General features: G+C 37.0%; 1 protein-coding gene and 1 long non-coding RNA gene across 9 annotated transcripts; one reads left to right on the top strand and one right to left on the bottom strand.

Annotated features, from left to right (window-relative positions):
• Positions 1 to 1,412: 1,412 nt before the first annotated feature.
• FKBP7 (FKBP prolyl isomerase 7) lies at positions 1,413 to 17,909 on the top strand. 8 transcript variants are annotated; one of them, XR_014829828.1, is made up of 5 exons: positions 1,413 to 1,709; positions 2,678 to 2,829; positions 7,727 to 7,842; positions 9,465 to 9,595; positions 15,453 to 17,909. XR_014829828.1 is itself a non-coding variant. In XM_005657565.4 (4 exons), exons 1-4 carry the CDS (start codon positions 1,501 to 1,503, stop codon positions 15,612 to 15,614), a joined length of 654 nt encoding a protein of 217 aa, XP_005657622.1. In that variant the 5' UTR covers positions 1,413 to 1,500; the 3' UTR covers positions 15,615 to 17,909. The 8 variants fall into 8 exon arrangements, 6 of the variants coding, with proteins under 6 accessions (XP_005657622.1, XP_001927483.1, XP_084856098.1 ...); XR_014829827.1 differs by having other exon boundaries at positions 9,462 to 9,595; XM_005657565.4 differs by lacking the exon at positions 7,727 to 7,842.
• Positions 4,292 to 16,788, bottom strand: LOC146396012 (uncharacterized). The gene is made up of 2 exons (XR_014829830.1): positions 13,683 to 16,788; positions 4,292 to 5,858 (listed from the first exon to the last, which is right to left on the bottom strand). It is a non-coding gene; the product is annotated as an uncharacterized LOC146396012 (long non-coding RNA).
• Positions 17,910 to 18,088: the final 179 nt, after the last annotated feature.

Genomic DNA, 18,088 nt, shown 5'->3' with positions numbered 1-18,088 from the left:
ACTACTGCTTATAATAATAATAAAAGACTTCCTATTTATGTTTCCTTCATATTCTCCTCACATTCGGGGGGGGTCTGAGAAATTATTTCCTAGGCAGGTGGTGTGCCCCTGAGATTCCCCCGGCAAGGAACCACGAGGGGCCCCAAGGAATTACCACACCGACAATGAATATTAGGTAGCCATAACTTCATTTAAATATAAAACATGGAAGAAAACTTTGGAGTTTATTTTACTCAAAAAATAGGGGCTTTCCTAGCCTTTATAATTTTTAAAATCCTGTTTGGAAAATGATCATCGTCTTATATAAATGACAATTTTCAAATCTATAGATATCGCAGGCTCAGTGCTGCGGCTTTTCTCAGCATCACCAAGGTGGATAACGCCTCCTCTTAAGCAACCTCCCCCAGATAACACCCAATCCAGGCCTTCGCTGAAGTTCTTCTGGTTTGGGTAAAAGCCTTTGGGTATTCACTTGAAAATAAAGTGAATTGGTAGACAGATGGATATGTAATAAATCGAATACTTTTAAATGTTAATGGTAGCATCCAAGTAGTAGTCGAGGTGATGGCATAGTAAAGTTCATTTGTTCTACAGGAAAGTTTTTCATACTAAAATGTTGAAGGTGGGGATGTAAGGCTGGCTTTGTGTCGGACTTGGTCATATCCCTGCTGTGTATTAACTGTTAGGTTGAAACAGAATGCCCAATACTCAAATTACGTCGTGTTCTCGTCTGCGTGATTGTGGATAATTACCCATCTCGCAGAGTTTGTAAGAAAAGCCACCCTGTCAAGAGCTTTTCCCAGACCTCAGTAAGCGCTCAAGTCAAGGGCGACCCCAAGTGTTGAGGGAAGGAAACACAAACCTGCAACAGCTATGGAATTAAGGAGTCGGCTCTTGGGAAACGCCTTTAACTGGGCGGGGAGCAAAAGCACTCATGTTTACCAGCGTGAGGTATAGCCTGGAACCTCTTAAAAGCACGACTCTGACGTGGAGAAGGCGCTTCAAAAACACCCCAAAAGCAGAATGCCCCCCCCCATGCCCACCAGTTCTCTAGGGATATAAGGAGAATCCTTTCACGCCTAGAAATGAAAGTCCTATTCTCCAGCTACAACATCCCACCCTAGTTTTTTTATTTTGTCTTTTGCCGGTTTCAAAAGGTTACGCGAGCGTTACTATGGACCCCTAAGGAAACTGGCTGTGAAATACACGGACTTAGGGAGGAAATAGCGGTGCAAGGGTGCAATGTTGCCTTAGCGACTGAGGACAGCCAACCAGAGGGTGGGGTACCACGGGGACAAGATCCCAAGCCAACCCACAAAAATTCTGCGGCTAGGCGTGCCTCTGGGAAAGGGGGCGGGGCCACGCTTCTACCGGGCCCCTGCCCTTTGTGACGTAGACAATGCCTGCCACGTGGCAATACCTGACTGCCGGGGCTGCCACTGCACGCGAGTGACACGCATCAGGGAACGCGGTGGCCGTCTGGGGCCGACTCCAGCGATCATGCATTTTTTATTTAGATTAATCATTTTCTTTTACGTGTGGGGCATTTTTACTGCTCAGGGACAAAAGACAGAGGAGAGCACAGAGGAAGTGAAAATAGAAGTTTTGCATCGTCCAGAAAACTGCTCTAAGACAAGCAGAAAGGGAGACCTGCTAAATGCACATTACGACGGCTTCTTGGCTAAAGACGGCTCGAAATTCTACTGCAGGTAGGAGATGATCCGAACGGCTCCCGCGTCCAGTTGATGCATTAAATCTACCCTCCCTACACCAACCAGAAGCCTAATTTGTTGGTTGGTTTGTTCGTTCTTGTTTTTTAACGGTAAGAGTTGAACCTTTTATTTCTAGGGGGCGGGGGAATCAGATTTGATACAATCGTTCCCTAATAAATAGAATATTATCTTTTAATTGAAAAATGTTAGCCCAAGAAGTTATCAAAAATACGTTACATTCATACACACACACCCTGGACCACCACCACTAACTACTCTTGGAACCTACAGAAGTAAATTATTGTAAGAATGTTCACACTTCTCTTGGCTGTGGGCTAGAGTCTCTTTACAGAAGATTTCGTAGGGTAGTTTTAAGAAACATTATCCGGGCTTCAGGAGCACAGTATTTACTGTCAAGCCACTTTCCACCTGTATAGAGAAGCCACTACAACAGCGACTTTCCTTGGTGACTTTCCCTATGCCCTTCCCATGCCTCTCATCCCACCACTACTCTGATTTAATCCATGTTTTATTACTCAGACGTAGGATGTCTTTTCTCCTTGTGCGCTGCTACCCTATAAAAATAGGATTGGAGACTGTTCTTTCGATTTAGAAGAAAATAGCCCAGAATGGTAAAATATTTGGACAAGCCATGCAGCTAGATAGGGGTAGGAGACCCATTAAAAGGTTAACCGTTGAGTAGTTGTTGTAAAGATAACAATAAAAAAGAAAATGAGATGACTCCTAATGACTAACTTTGGGCAAATTATACCTCTACCTAGCTATTAGGAGGGACGTTTGAGCCAAACACCCCACCAGGGGGTTCAGAAGTAGTCTTAATATAGCGAAAGAGATGGCTAGAGAGGACTCCAGTATTAAATTGGAACTAAATGATCAGCTGTATTTTAAATTTTGATTTTATTTTTCTTGAAACCAACTTACCTAGGTGTTATTTTTAATTATAGTCGGACACAAAATGAAGGCCACCCCAAATGGTTTGTTCTTGGTGTTGGACAAGTTATAAAAGGCCTAGACATTGCCATGATGGATATGTGCCCTGGAGAGAAGCGAAAAGTGATTATACCCCCTTCCTTTGCATATGGAAAGGAAGGCTATGGTAAGGTGTTTTAATATGTATATCTCGGGACTTCCAGTCCTGGCTCAGCTGTAATGAACCCTACTAGTAACCATGAGGGCTCGGGTTGAATTCCTGGCCTTGATCAGTGGGTTAAGGATCTGACATTGCCTTGAGCTGTGGTGTAGGTCGCAGATATGGCTCAGATCCTGCGTTGCTGTGGCTGTGGCGTAGGCTGGCAGCTGTAGCTCCAATTCCACTCCTAGCCTGGGAACTTTCATATGCCCTGGGTGCGGTTTTAAAAAGAAAAAAAAAATGTATATCTCTAAGTTATATTTAAAAATAAATCATATACTTCTGGGTACACAGTCAAAAAAAATTGAAAGCAGAGTCTTAAAGTTATATCTGTATAATCACGTTCATAGCAGCACTATTCAAAATAGCCAAAAACAGAAAATAACCCATGTCCATTGACAGATGAATAGATAAACAAATTGTGGCATTCAATGGAATATTATTCAGTGTTTAAAAAGAAGGAAATTCTGACATGCCACAGCACACTAAAACACACTACAACATGGGTAAATCTTGAGTACATAATGCTAAGTGAAATAAGCCAAACACAAAAAGCAAATACAGTACGACCCACTTATATGAGGTAACTAGAACAGTAAAATTCATAGAGCCAGGAAGAAAAGGGTGGTTGACAGAGTCTGGGGAGAGGGTAGAGTAGGGAATTATTATCTAATGCGTATAAAGATGAAGTACTTGTAAAGATTGGCTGCAGTGTGGATGTACTTAACACCACCCAACTATTCACTTAAAATGGTTACAATGGTAAATTTTATGTTACTTGTATTTTCCCATAATTAAAATTTTTTGAATTGCTAAAAAACATTAAAAATCAAAGAGGAAATAATTATAGACTATAAGGTCCAATAAACTTTAGCTCTGCTGGGTGTAGTCTGGTCCTTTCTTTTTACACATCAAGAAAATAAGACATTGTTGCAATACAGATCTCTAGCTAGAGTTCTTTACCCCCCCCCAAGAGTGGCAATATTCATAATGATGATGTATATTTTATAAGCTCTAGCTTAGTCATTTTTTATTTTAGTATATGTTATTTTATTAAGTATTACATAAACGTCTGTAGTAAATACTTTTGGTAAGCAGTACCAAAGTCAGATTCATAAAACTCAGGAAAGTGGAACATATGATTTTAGAATAAAAGGACAGTATTGTAACATTGTAAAAAAGAACATCTGAAATATAACCATTATCCAAATGCTGGAGAAGCCTTGAAAATGTGGAAGAAATGAACTGCTTGTCTCAATATCTTACCTATTTTTAAAACCCTAGAGTAAGATCCGAGAACCTAGGGAAAGCAGATAAATGGGGAAAATGTGTGCAGCATGTATAAACATGTGTAGAAGCCTGTCCTAGAAATAGGCGTATTTATAAACAAATGGCCCACTAACCAAAAAATACAAATGACCTGTATATCTATGGGAATACTTAATTTTATTCATAATTAAAAGAAATTAAAAATAAGACACCATTTTTACCCATCAGATTAGCAAAGACAGAAAAGTTGACAAAGGTATGGAAAAACTTCATTATTGGAGTTCCCGTCATGGCGCAGTTGTTAACAAATCCAACTAGGAACCATGAGGTTGTGGGTTCGGTCCCTGCCCTTGCTCAGTGGGTTAACGATCTGGCATTGCCCTGAGCTGTGGTGTAGGTTGCAGACGTGGCCCGGACCCCGAGTTGCTGTCGCTCTGGCGTAGGCCGGCGGCTACAGCTCTGATTGGACCCCTAGCCTGGGAATTTCCATATACCGCAGGAGCGGCTCAAGAAATAGCAAAAAGACAAAAAAAAACCTGCAATATTGCTGAGAATATGAATCATTCAACTTATCTAGCAATTTCTACCCAAATTTTAAATGCATATATCCTCTGATCCCATAGTTCCATTTCCAGGAATACACACCAAGGTATATCTTAAAGAATATTCACTGCAAACTTTTTGGGGGTAGCAAAAGACTGCATACTATATCCTTCAATAGGAAATTAGTTGACTAACTTATGCTATCTCTATTCAGTGAATTATTATGCAGCCAGTAAGAACAAAGTAGAGCCACATTTATTAAAATGTTAAAAAATAAAATGGGATAGAATATATTCCTGTAAGGAATATTTATTGAGCATCAGAGCCAGCCTCTGTTCTAGGCACTGAGCATAAAGCAGTGAACAATGCAGAAAGAATCCCCTATCCTCAATGTGAGAAGGGGAATTTTACATATGCATCATGTATCATACACAATCTGATGACATTAAATGCTCCTGGGGAGGAAACCTGAGGATCAAGGATGAAATTTCTTCTCATGCGATAATATACTGTACTGTTTAATTTTTTTACCATGTGCATGTATTAAATTTTTTAACTGAAGTAGAGTTAACTTAAAATATTGTATTAGTTTTAGGTATAAAACATAGTGACTTGATATATTTATAGATTGCACACCATACAGAGTTATTACAGTATTATTGACTATATTCCCTGGGCTGTACATAACATCCCTGTTGGTGGAAATATAAATTGCTACAGCCACAATAGAAATAGAACTACCACATGATCCAGCAGTTCCCCTCCTGGGTATTTAGCTGAAGAAAATGAAAACACTAATTCAAAAAGATACATGCACCCCAGGGCTCATCGCAGCATTATTTACAATAGTCAAGACATGGAAGCAGACTAAATGCCCATCAATAGGTAAATGGATAAAGAACATGTGATATCACACACACACACACACAGCAATAACACTGAGCCATAAAAACAGATTGAAATCTTGCCATTTGCAACAACCTGGATCAACTTAGAGGGTATTAGGCTAAGTGAAATAAATCAGAGGAAGATATGTATTAATTTTTCCAAAATTAAATTTTTAAAAATCACTAAAATTAAAAGTGGAGCAGAATAGAGAAAATTTTAAAAAGAGAGAAAATCGGTAGTATGTCAGAGGCCTGGTTTCCATCTTGCATTCTCCCTTGGGTCCTTGCTTCCTGTTGCTGTGTGAAGATTATAAAGAAAGAATTGTTACCTCTTTATTCTATTTAAAGCCCTTCCTAAATCCACCTATTTACAATATTTAGTACATAATTAAAGTAATTAAAGACATTCTATGATGAAATATTGTCTTTATTCCACAATATCTCACTGAAATGGCATGCCCCCTTTGACGCTGGTGGTTTACTCAGTAGGAGGAATGTGCCCTTCACCTGTTTCTTCCAGCAAATGCAGCAGATCACTGCCCCAGACTGGACTGGAGGGAAGTTAGTGTACAAAGTCAAACCCACTCAGATTTAAAATTCCTAAAAGAGACAGTTCTGGATAACCATAGCTTCATTTTCAAAGCTTTTAGCAGGAGTTCCTATCATGGCTTAGTGGAAACAAATCTGACTTGTATCTGTGAGAACACAGGTTTGATCCCTGGCCTCGCTCAGTGGGTTAAAGATCCGGCATTGCCATAAGCTGTGGTGTAGGTCACAAATGCAGCTCGGATCTGGTGTGGCTGTGGCTGTGGTGTAGGCCAGCAACTATAGCTCCGATTTAACCCCTAGCCTGGGAACCTCCACATGCCACAGGTGCAGCCCTAAAAAGACCAGGAAAAAAAAAAAAAAACCCTTTTAGCCAGTCATTTTGTTCCATCAAAATAGCTTCCACATCATAATTTATGTTTCTTTTTTTTTTTAATACTTTTTTTTTTAATCTTCTGTTCTTATAACTGGATTGCAATGTGGATTAAATTAGTTAAGTTTTTCTTTTTTTTTTTTTTTTTTTTTTGTCTTTTGTCTTTTTGTCTTTTTTTTTTTTGTTGTTGTTGCTATTTCTTGGGCCGCTCCCACGGCATATGGAGGTTCCCAGGCTAGGGGTTGAATCGGAGCTATAGCCACCGGCCTACGCCAGAGGTACAGCAACACAGGATCCGAGCCGCGTCTGCAACCTACACCACAGCTCACGGCAACGCCGGATCGTTAACCCACTGAGCAAGGGCAGGGACCGAACCCGCAACTTCATGGTTCCTAGTCAGTTAACCACTGCGCCACGACGGGAACTCCATAATTTATGTTTCTTATTTTTAGTTGTAAAGGAACCTAAGAGAGAAAATTGAATATAAGTTAACTTGAATGCATTTTTGTCCTAAAAGAGCTGTCACAGGTTGAGGCCAATGCTAGGCAAAATGATACAGGCAGAGTTTGACTTTCAGTCCCTTTAATTTCATTTTGAGAATTTCTCTTTGCCTCTTGTAGATACTTCCACATTCTGCCTGCTACCAGAGCACCCACAACCCTCATCAATAGGTGCTCATCCTGGGTCCTGTTACCATGTGGCAAACGACTACTTAGTTTCTCCTTTTTGTAAACTAATTTATGCCTGCATGTGAATGGTTATTCAGGCTACCTAAGCTATAAATAATTGTTGCTGCAAAAATGTAGCAATGTTGTGGCTGTGGCTGTCAGCTACAGCTCGGATTCAACCCCTAGCCTGGGAACTTCCATATGCGGTGGTGCTGGTGCGGCCCTAAAAAGAAAAAAAAAAAAAAAAAGGTAGCAATTTGATTTGAAGAAGTTAGTTCATATTCAGTTTGAGGTGTCTTCAAGAAATACAAAAATAATGAATCTCACAAGTAACACCACCAATACCTCCAGTTTACACATAAGGAAACTAAGGCCCAACAAAAGTGTGTTTTTTGCAATGTAGTTAACTACTACTTTTCCTTCACTACCTATAATAGCTTAATAATAGCTTGGACTTGGTTATCGTAAAAGTTGCTATGTAGACCATAAATCACTGTTAACAAACAATATCTTGATGGAATAAGCTTTTTGAAATAAGTTGTTATTAAGACCTGATATTAGCTATAACTTTATTTTAGGTAGTACTTGAAGAAGTCTTTTCCTCTGTGCAATATCCTCGCCTGATGTCACAGAGCACCTCTGCATGTCCTGAAATGCATGTGACTTACTAATGCTTTAATTAACAGTACATGCGGTATGTATAGATTCTTTACATTAACTCCTACTTCTTTGATCTGCTTCTCTAAATACAAGTAATCCTAGGCAAATGCATAGCTTTCTCTTCTTTATACTATAATGTTTTGGAAGGAGAAAACTTAATTGGCAATATATTTTATGTCTACAAAAGAATTTTTTGGAAACTTTTACTCATAATATTTTTTCTTAAGAAGTTTGAATTTGTGCTTTGAATCTGTTTTTAATTACTATCAGAAGTTATTTTCTCTGTTATAAAGAGCTTATAACTAGACAGAAGAGGAATGAGTTTTGTAAAAATGATCACTGAGTCAATGTCTAGCTCTGTTACTGTAAAGTCATGCATTATATGTATGTAATACATGGGTAGATTTTTCTATGTCCTGGACATGGCCATGACTGATCCACTTTTAGCTGTAACTTTCAAACTTTTGCTTTGGATTATATAAATACTTCAGCAAGAATTCTCTACTCTCTCATTAAAGAAACTGCTATTTCCTTCAAAAAACAGTCATTTTTAAAATAAGTGATTAGAGGCCATTCATTCAACAAATATTTGAGTGACTATAAGGTACTGGTGACACAGGTCACCTACTTCCTCTTAGTAAGTCATTTCTGCAGGTCATTTTTATGAGTGACCATCTGAAATAGCCCATAGCTTGCTAAAATCATGTGTGATATCAGTTAATAGAGTAACTTTATTAAAGAGAACTATTTAACTTAATACTTTAGAGTTTTTATTGTGATTAGAAATTTCTTCATAAAATTGTTATTGGTTTGTTACCACACTATTTTTTGTCTGTAAAGAATTTGAAAGACCAGTATACTAATACATATATTTTATTCATACTTCCGAATAACTAAACAAAATCATTCTCTAAAAGATACTGACTTTTGAAATTTTTTTCTGCCCATTAATTTTTTCTCTGCACTAGCTCTCTCCTGTATAATGTTGGGGTATATTAATAAAAATTACATGATTTTGAAGTTCCCATCGTGGCTCAGTGGTTGACAAATCTGAGTAGGAACCATGAGGTTACGGGTTTGATCCCTTGCCTTGCTCAGTGGGTTAAGGATCCAGTGAGCTGTGGTGTAAGTTGCAGACACAGCAGCCACAGCTCCAATTAGACCCCTAGCCTGGGAACCTCCATATGCCATGGGTGCGGCCCTAGAAAAGACAAAAATAAATAAATAAATAAATATTACATGATTTATATTTTATTTCCATTTAATCAGGAAATAATGGTCCTCTAAGTCCTTGGAACTGACTTGGTTTTAAAATATATGGGGAAAATGTTCCTAAGAAATACTTAGAAAACAATTTTTAAAAATATGAAATAAGGAGTTCCCATCATGGCTCAGCAGTAATGAACCCAACTGGTTTCCCTGGCCTGGCTCAGTGGGTTAAGGATCCAGCATGGCCATGAGCTGTGGTGTAGGCTAGCAGCTACAGCTCTGATTCAACCCCTAGCCTGGGAACTTCCATATGCCATGGGTGCGGCCCTAAAAAGATTTTTAAAAAATGAAATAATATAATCATAATGCTATAATGGCTATGTGTGAATAAATATTTGAACATTATCTTCATGTAAGTTAAACCATTAACATTTATACCTTTAGCAGAAAGCAAGATTCCACCTAATGCAACATTGATTTTTGAGATTGAACTTTATGCTGTAACCAAAGGACCACGAAGCATTGAAACATTTAAACAGATAGACACGGACAATGACAGACAACTCTCTAAAACTGAGGTAATTCAAAAAGATTTCATATGTATAGTCTAATTTTTTATTACTATTTAAATATATCTGTGTTACAACTGTTATTTTAACTTCTACCTAGTATGGGCTGATTACTTTGTTCTTGTAGAGCTGGTTACAAAAAAAAAAAAAAAAAAAAAAAAAAAAAAAACACTGAATTCCACGGAGAAAATGTGCTTTCTTAATATACAACTTGAAACTGAGTCAACTGGCTTATTTTCCTTTCTCCTTGCAGGAGGGTCATTAAAATACCAAACCAATCTCTACATGGCATTTCCAGCATCTAGACTACAGGAGAAGATCTTTTTCAAGCAGCACTAGGAATGTGTAACAGGGCAAATAATTCCCACCTCATAAGATTGTGAGGATTACATGAGATCGTTAAAATATCCAGCAAGAATTTGAACTGTGTAGCCCAGAAAGTTGGTAAACAGGAGCCAGGGGTTTAGTTACCCCACTTCTGCATCCCAGTTAGTCATATATATGAATTGAGGGATTAATAAAGATCTTGAGATGTAGCCACTATGGAAAACAGTATGAAGTTTCCTCAAAAAATTAAGGATAGAACTTCCAGGAGTTTCCATGGTGGCACAGTGGGATAATGATCCAGCTTGTCTCTGTGGAGGCACTGGTTTGATCCCTGGTAGAGTGGATTAAGGATCCAGTGTTGCTGCAACCGGGGCATAGGTCACAGTGCCAACTCAGATTCGATCCCTGGCCCAGAAGCTTCCATATGCCGTGGGGCAGCTTAAAAAGAAAAAAAAAAAAAAATTACCATATGATCCAGCTATTCCAGTTCTGGGTATTTACCTAAAGAATACAAAAACACTATTTCAAAAAGATATATGCACCCACATGTTCATTACAGTATTACCTACAACAGCCAAGATTTGGAAACAACTTGATGAATGAATCAAGAACATGTGTCATACATATACAATGGAATATAACTCAGCCATAAAACAAAGATGAAACCTGTGGAGTTCCCGTCGTGGCACAGTGGTTAACGAATCCGACTAGGAACCATGAGGTTGCGGGTTCGGTCCCTGCCCTTGCTCAGTGGGTTAACCATCTGGCGTTGCCGTGAGCTGTGGTGTAGGTTGCAGACGCGGCTTGGATCCCGCGTTGCTGTGGCTCTGGCGTAGGCCAGTGGCTATGGCTCCGATTCGACCCCTAGCCTGGGAACCTCCATATGCGCGGGAGCGGCCCAAAGAAATAGCTAAAAAGACAAAAAAAAAAAAAAAAAAAAAAAAAAAAAGATGAAACCTGTGAATGTGCCATTCGCAACCACATGGATGGACCATGAGAGTATTATACTAGGTAAAATAAGTTGGACAGGAAAAGACAAATACCATATGATTTCACTCTTATATGGAATATTTGTTCAACATATGAACAAATCAAACTAAACAAAAACAAACACAGAGAACAGAGTCGTGGTTGCCAGAGGGAGAGGGGAAGTGAGGGTTAAATGGGTAAAGAGGGTCAACTCTATGGTGATAGATGGAAGCTGAACTTTTGGTGGTGAGCATGCTGTAGTATAATCAGAAGTTGAAATTTGCTATACACATAAAACTTAAAATGAACACATATTTTTTTAAAAGCTCTTGGCATCATAATAATAGATAGCTATTTTGTTCCCGCAATTTCTCAATGCCAGGTAGAATTATAAACCTATAGTATGTAAACTCATGACAATTTATGAGGTAGATGCTACTGTTACCATCTCCATTTTGTAGGAGAAAATGACACCCAGACAGATTTGGTAACTAGCTGAAGGTCCCACAGCTCTAAGTGTCAGGACAAGACTGCAACCCCAGCCATCTGGCTCCACTTCTGAGCTCCAACCTTGAGTCCACCCTGTTTCTTTCAGGGAATTTCTATCATGGATGTTTTTCATGGCTAATGTTTGTTCTGTTGAAGTCTGATGCCTTACTTAGTTCCACTGACTATACTTTTTTTGGTTAGTTGGGATAACCCAGTTGTCTCCCCCCTTTTTTGGAGGCAGTCTGACATGTATAACTAAACCACTAAGTAAGTAATAAAAGGCAACAACCAGGTCACTGATTCCAAATAATAAGAGAAAGCCCCTTTTCTCTGTTTTTTTTTTTTTCCTCTCCTCCAGTGGTTTCCCTGCCCTAATTCCACTTCCTCCTCCATGACATATACATATATTTTTTAAATTGAAATATAGCTGATTTACAATTTTGTATTAGTTTTTGGTATACAGCAAACTGATTCAGTTATACATATTCTTTTTCATATTCTTTTCCATTATGCTTTATTATAGGGTATTTAATGTAGTTCCCTGTGCTATACAGTAGGATCTTGTTGTTTATCTATTTCATATATAGTAGTTTGTATCTGCTAATCCCAAATTCCTACAAATTATCCCTCCTCCACCCTCTTTCCTCTTTGGTAACCATACGTTTGTTTTGTATGTCTCTGAGTCTGTTGTCTGTTTTGTAAATAAGTTCATTTGTATCATATTTTATTTATTTATTTATTTATTTTGTCTTTTTGCCATTTCTTGGGCCGCTCCCACGGCATATGGAGGTTCCCAGGCTAGGGGTCCAATTGGAGCTGTAGCCGCCAGCCTACACCAGAGCCACAGCAACTTGGGATCTGAGCCGTGACTGCAACCTACACCACAGCTCAAGACAATGCCAGATCCTCGACCCACTGAGCAAGGCCAGGGACTACGTTCAATATCTTTAATAACTTATAATGGAAAAGAACCTGAAAAAGAAGACAGATATATGTATAACTAACTTGATCTGCTACACACCTGAAACATTACAAATCAACTATACTTCTGCATTGCAAGTTATATGTTATTTGTCTTTTTCTGATTTATTTCACTTAATTTAATACCTCTAGGTCCATCCATGCCTCCTCCATGACATTAGTAAAAACTCTGGTAGATCAATGATGGAAAAGGAACAAAGGAATGGAAACACATCCTGTTCCTTAAAAGCAGCAGCAATTAGAGGGGTGGCAAACCATTCCCAGTATTCTCTTTCTGTTGACCCCTTATCATCCGCTTTAGATTGAACAGCAGCTGCATATGAATTTACTTAGTACCAAAGATCTCAGCTTGTTTACACAGACCACTCAATATTACTTGCATACCAGGAGATGCATCCGTCAATATTAATATGCCTCAGTAGACCTTAGGGGATTTTTCAGTTCTTTTCTGGAAAGTAAAAGTAAAGAATGGCCAAAGCAGTGACCTGCTGGGCTACAGTTTGCCCGGTGTTTCTCAGCTGCACTATCACTAGATGAGTAAGAGTGATTTTCATATGTTTGAATGATAACAATAGCTATCTCTTATTGACACCCATAAATATGACTGATCCTCACTAAAATGTAGATACTATTTCCCTTCTTTTATAGATAACAGAACTGAGATACAAGGAGGTTAAATTATTTATCTAAAACCACACACCCAGTACATGGTAGAATATGGACTTGAAATATGAATATCATTGTCAGAAAGATCTAGTCAGTTATTTCTTCAGTATAAGCAAGATGGGAGAGAAGGGAAACCTAGTATTTTTATTAAATTACAAAGTGGAAATAGTGTGGAGCCTATTGCCAGCAAAATTAAGGTCATGTTCTTACCTACTTCCTTTTTGTACCTCTTCAATAGAGTGACTAGAAAAGTATTGAGATATTGCAAGTCAAAATACTGAGAAGTGGCATTATAGGTTATATATACTTACTTACATAGAAACCAAGACATATTCGAGGCTATTTAAAACTTTACATCTGTATCAGCCAAGTTTTGACTGGAAGAAAAAAAATGCATCTCATATAGGACCTAAGTCCCATTTGAGAACTTCATTAAAATCCACTGATCATTCTAAAGTAAACTCTACTTGTGATGGATTGAGTTTGGGATATGTATTGCTAAAACCCTCTCAGGATTCAAGTTCATCCTTTAAAAACCACTTTCTTCTAAACTACCCAGCCTAGGAGGGTGTGGAGAAAAAGGAACCCTCCTACACTGTTGATGGGAACATAAACTCGTACAGCCGCTATGGATAAATGTATGGAGTTTTCTTAAAAAACTTACCATATGATCCTGCAGTCCCACTCCTGGACATATATCTGGAAAAGATGAAAATAATTAGAAAAGATACATGTACCCCATTGTTCATAGCAGCACTTGATTATATTAGTCAAGACATGCCAGCAACTTAATTATTCATCAATAGATGAATGGATAAAGACATGTCAGCAACCATTCATGTGTGTGTCCACAGATGAATGTACACACGCACACACACACGCACACACAATGGAATATTATTCGGCCATGAAAAAAGAATGAAATAATGTCATTTGCAGCATCCTGGATGGAATGGACCTGGAGATTAGTTAGTACTTCATACTAAGGAAGTTAAGTCAGACAGAAAGACAAAGATATGATATCACTTATATGTGGAATTTAAAAAAAGGATACAAATGAACTTATTTATAAAAGAGAAATAGACTCATAGTCTTCAAAAACAAACTTATGTTACCAAAGGAAAAAGGGGGAGAGATATGTTGGGAATATGGGATCAATAAATATACATTACTAAATATAAAATAGACAAGGACCTACTACATAGCACAGGGAACTATATTCAATATCTTTAATAACTTATAATGGAAAAGAACCTGAAAAAGAAGACAGATATATGTATAACTAACTTGATCTGCTACACACCTGAAACATTACAAATCAACTATACTTCAAAAAAAGTGAAAATAAATACACAGTCTTGCTTAACACTATCTCCAAATCATTGTCCATTTCTCTTTAGTTATTATATCTTAATATATAATATGTAATTCATTCATATATGTGTAATTTCCAATGGAAGTATAATTGAGTCACATAAATAATTTTAGTTTTAGTAGCCACATCTTAAAAAGTAAAAAGAAATTGTGTAATTTTAGTGTTTTGCTTAACTTATATCTAAAATGTTGCCATTTCAACGTGAAACCAATATAAAAATTATCAATGAGATACTTTTTTATTGTCCTCAAAATTTGTTGTGTATTTTACCCTTACAATAGTTTTTCTCAATTTGATATACCACATTTCAAGTGCTTAACGGTTATATGTGGCTAATAGCTACCATGTTAGCTAATACACTAATGTGTCTTTGCTTAGAGAAATGTCATATTATATAGGGAGAAGGGAATACTTCAGAACACCTGTTCTTTGACATTATTATTATAGATTGTCATAGTTTATAGATTGGGGGAGTGCTGTAGAAGCATAGAAAAATTAAGAAAATTAAATTTTACTTTAAAAACCTATAGCTGGGTTTATTATATAACATACTTATTGGGAGTTCCCTGGTGGCTCAGTGGGTTAAGGACCCAGGATTGTCACTGCTGTGGCAAGGGTTCAACCCCTGGCCAGGGAACTTCTACATGCTGTGAATGTGGCCAAAAACAAAACAAAAGAAAACAATAATTTTAGAGATTATAGGAATGCCAAATTGGATTTTATTCACTAATGGAAATCCCTAAGAGTGAGTTGAATTCCCTTTGATAATGTGGATAGTGTAGATCATTGGAAAGCATTTAGTTTTAACAAAATTCAATTCTGATGTTAATCTCTGAGTATGTACCACTAACCACCTATAACCTTGGGGGAAGATAATCTGTTTCTTTTCAGAAAATTGTTTCAAAGGTTGAAAAAATAAAACTTCAAATAGCTTTTTAAATTTTTGTATCAATTAGAAGTAGTCATAGATAAGAGTTTCTTTATGCAAACATTTTCTGCAAGTTGCTGAAAATGTATTGTGATATCTTTTAATAAAGAAATATTATTTTGCCCCTCTAGATAAATCATTACCTGAAAAAGGAATTTGAAAAAGATGAGAAGCCACGTGACAAATCATATCAGAATGCAGTTTTAGAAGATATTTTTAAGAAGAATGACCATGATGGTGATGGCTTTATTTCTTCTAAGGAATACAATGTATATCAACATGATGAACTATAGCATATTTTTATTTCTAAATTTTCTTAGCTACTTGCTGTACTTTATAAATAAAACAGGTCACTTTTCTCTGAGTTGTATTTTCTATTTTTCTTCCATGACCATATTTTGATCTCAATACATGTAATTTTGGAATAATAAATGCAAAGCTATTGTGCAAAATTTAACTTTCAAGTAAGGCATGATTGTGTTTCCTGTTGCTTTATTATGTTAATACGATTGTGAAACCAATCTCTGTGTCCCAGTGGGCAATTTTTTCCCTTTAGGTTATAGGAAAACATTTATGTCAAAATCTATAAGCTCTTCCCAAACTTGACAGCACGTATAAATATGTAAATATCCAATTTTTAATATTTAAAGTACCCTATATTTTAAAAATATCATAGGGACCCAGGAATTAACATTTAATTTGTTTATACATTTCATAGCATTATGGATAGTGAGATTAAAAAAAAATCATAGGACCAAAGAATCTTCATTTAGTATGCATGCGGGAAAGTATTAGTTGTATAACTGTCCCACAGACAGCCTCAACATAGTTTCTGTACTTTTTGGAGCAAGTTTCTGTCCTTGGTATTTGTTTCAATGGTTAATTGAAAGATATTTGAACAGATCAAAGGCTTTGTTTGGGAAGGCATCATAAAGTCTGTACCAGTGACTTGCATTCCCTTAGACATCATTATAAATGTGCTACGCCTCTTCCTTTTCAGAGGCCTTTGTGTTTACCATCCCCAACTTTTTTTTTCTTTTTCTGGCCACCATGCAGCCTATGGAGTTCCTAGGCCAAGGATCAGATCTGAGCCACAACTGTAACCTATGCCACGGCTGCAGCAATATTGGATCCTTAACCCACTGTGCTGGGCTGGATATTGAACCTGCATCCCAGAGCTTCAGAGACAGCACTGATCCCATTGAGCCACAATGGGTACTCCCCTAACTTTTTTTCTTGATAGTTTCAAATTGATGCTTGGTGTTTCATAGTCTCCCTTTCTCTAAGTATCTCTATCCTATGTCACTTCATTTCACAATGTTCTTATTAATCATGAATGAGCATTATATACTGGTATGCCATCAAATCTTTGAGAAATGTGCAGAATTTATTTTGCACATGAGGATATGTGAGGATATCAAATGAGGATGCAAATTAGGATATACAGTAAGTGCCATGACAGTTTTGTGCCATGGTCAAATCATTGTGGTCCAACTTGTAGAAAATAAGAAGTAAGAAATGCTGTAAAAGATCATATTGGTGCCCAAGAAAGGACTCATATTTATTGGAACATGTAAGATTTTGCCTATTGCATACGTAGAAAAGTGTGGTTAGGTGGTAAATAGCTCTCTTCGCAACAAGTGAGTTCAAAACAAAGCTTTTTCCATTTTCTGAAACTTTCCTTTTCCAAACCCTTGTTCATTGTTCACCTTTCAATCTTTTAAAATATACTGCCAGAAATCCTATAATTTAAGAGTAACACAAAAACCACTAGATTAGAGGATAATCATATATGATAGCACAGAATTAGACACTTCATAAAATAAAAACATTTACTTTCTTTCCTCCCAATATTTCTTCATTCCTATACCCAATTTTATAATTTCTCCTCACTTACTCAACCATCAACTTTCATCTCTTTACTTCCCTCAGAAAAACCTGCTCCCTTGAAGTAACTAAGTTGATAACACAATATCATGTTTCAGTTTGGAAACTGCCCCCATTCTCTCTATCCATATAAAAAAGTCACTAGAGCCTTTTTTGATCAGTATACTCATATTCGCATTTGAATCATATACTCTGGCCTAAACAAAATGCCATGAAAGTTATCTATAGAAATTATCCTATTATACAAGCTGTTTCTAATTCTAACCTTTTTGCCCCATCGTTTTCATACAAAGTGCTTTTAAACTTATGTCTTAAAAAAGTATAAATGATGTTAAATGACTATGAAGATTTATTCTAAAACTCTAATCATATTCAAATAGTTAAAAAGTAAAACTTAAATCATTCTACATACATATGGTATACAGGTATTTTGTATTTACACAGTTACTTGCCTTCATAGGTATATGCCTAGTAGTGAGTGCTGTACTATAGACTTTAAGTTCTGGAATTTCAACATAGTATCTTTGCAATTATTTTAATAATGGTGTATAGTAAATTAATAATTTAGGTTTGTGCATAAAAAATTTCAGATGTCTTACAGAGCAAATGAAAAAGATCTCACAACTAAATATGTCAGATGTTTTAAACATTTTCAAAGGAGAAAAGAAATAAACATGTCCCAGCTGGACTTAACTTTAAAATGACAGTAGTCATTTTTTATAACTACAAAACTAGTGAGCACATATATATGTGACATCGCAGAATGGCAGCCCATTACTACTCTCAGTCACCCTTTAGTGTGTACACAAAACCCCACACCGCACTCAGTGTGCTTTTAATTTGATACTGCAATTAAACATTTAGGATTACATTAAATTAT

Source organism: Sus scrofa, chromosome 15 (genome assembly GCF_054392235.1).
Source record: "Sus scrofa isolate SSC_HxYL_T2T_F1_AM1 chromosome 15, Sscrofa_HxYL_maternal_Yorkshire_Landrace_v2.0, whole genome shotgun sequence".
NCBI classification, from domain to species: Eukaryota; Metazoa; Chordata; class Mammalia; order Artiodactyla; family Suidae; genus Sus; species Sus scrofa.
Note: the sequence above shows the minus strand (reverse complement) of the source record. Positions and strands in the feature narration are given on the sequence as shown.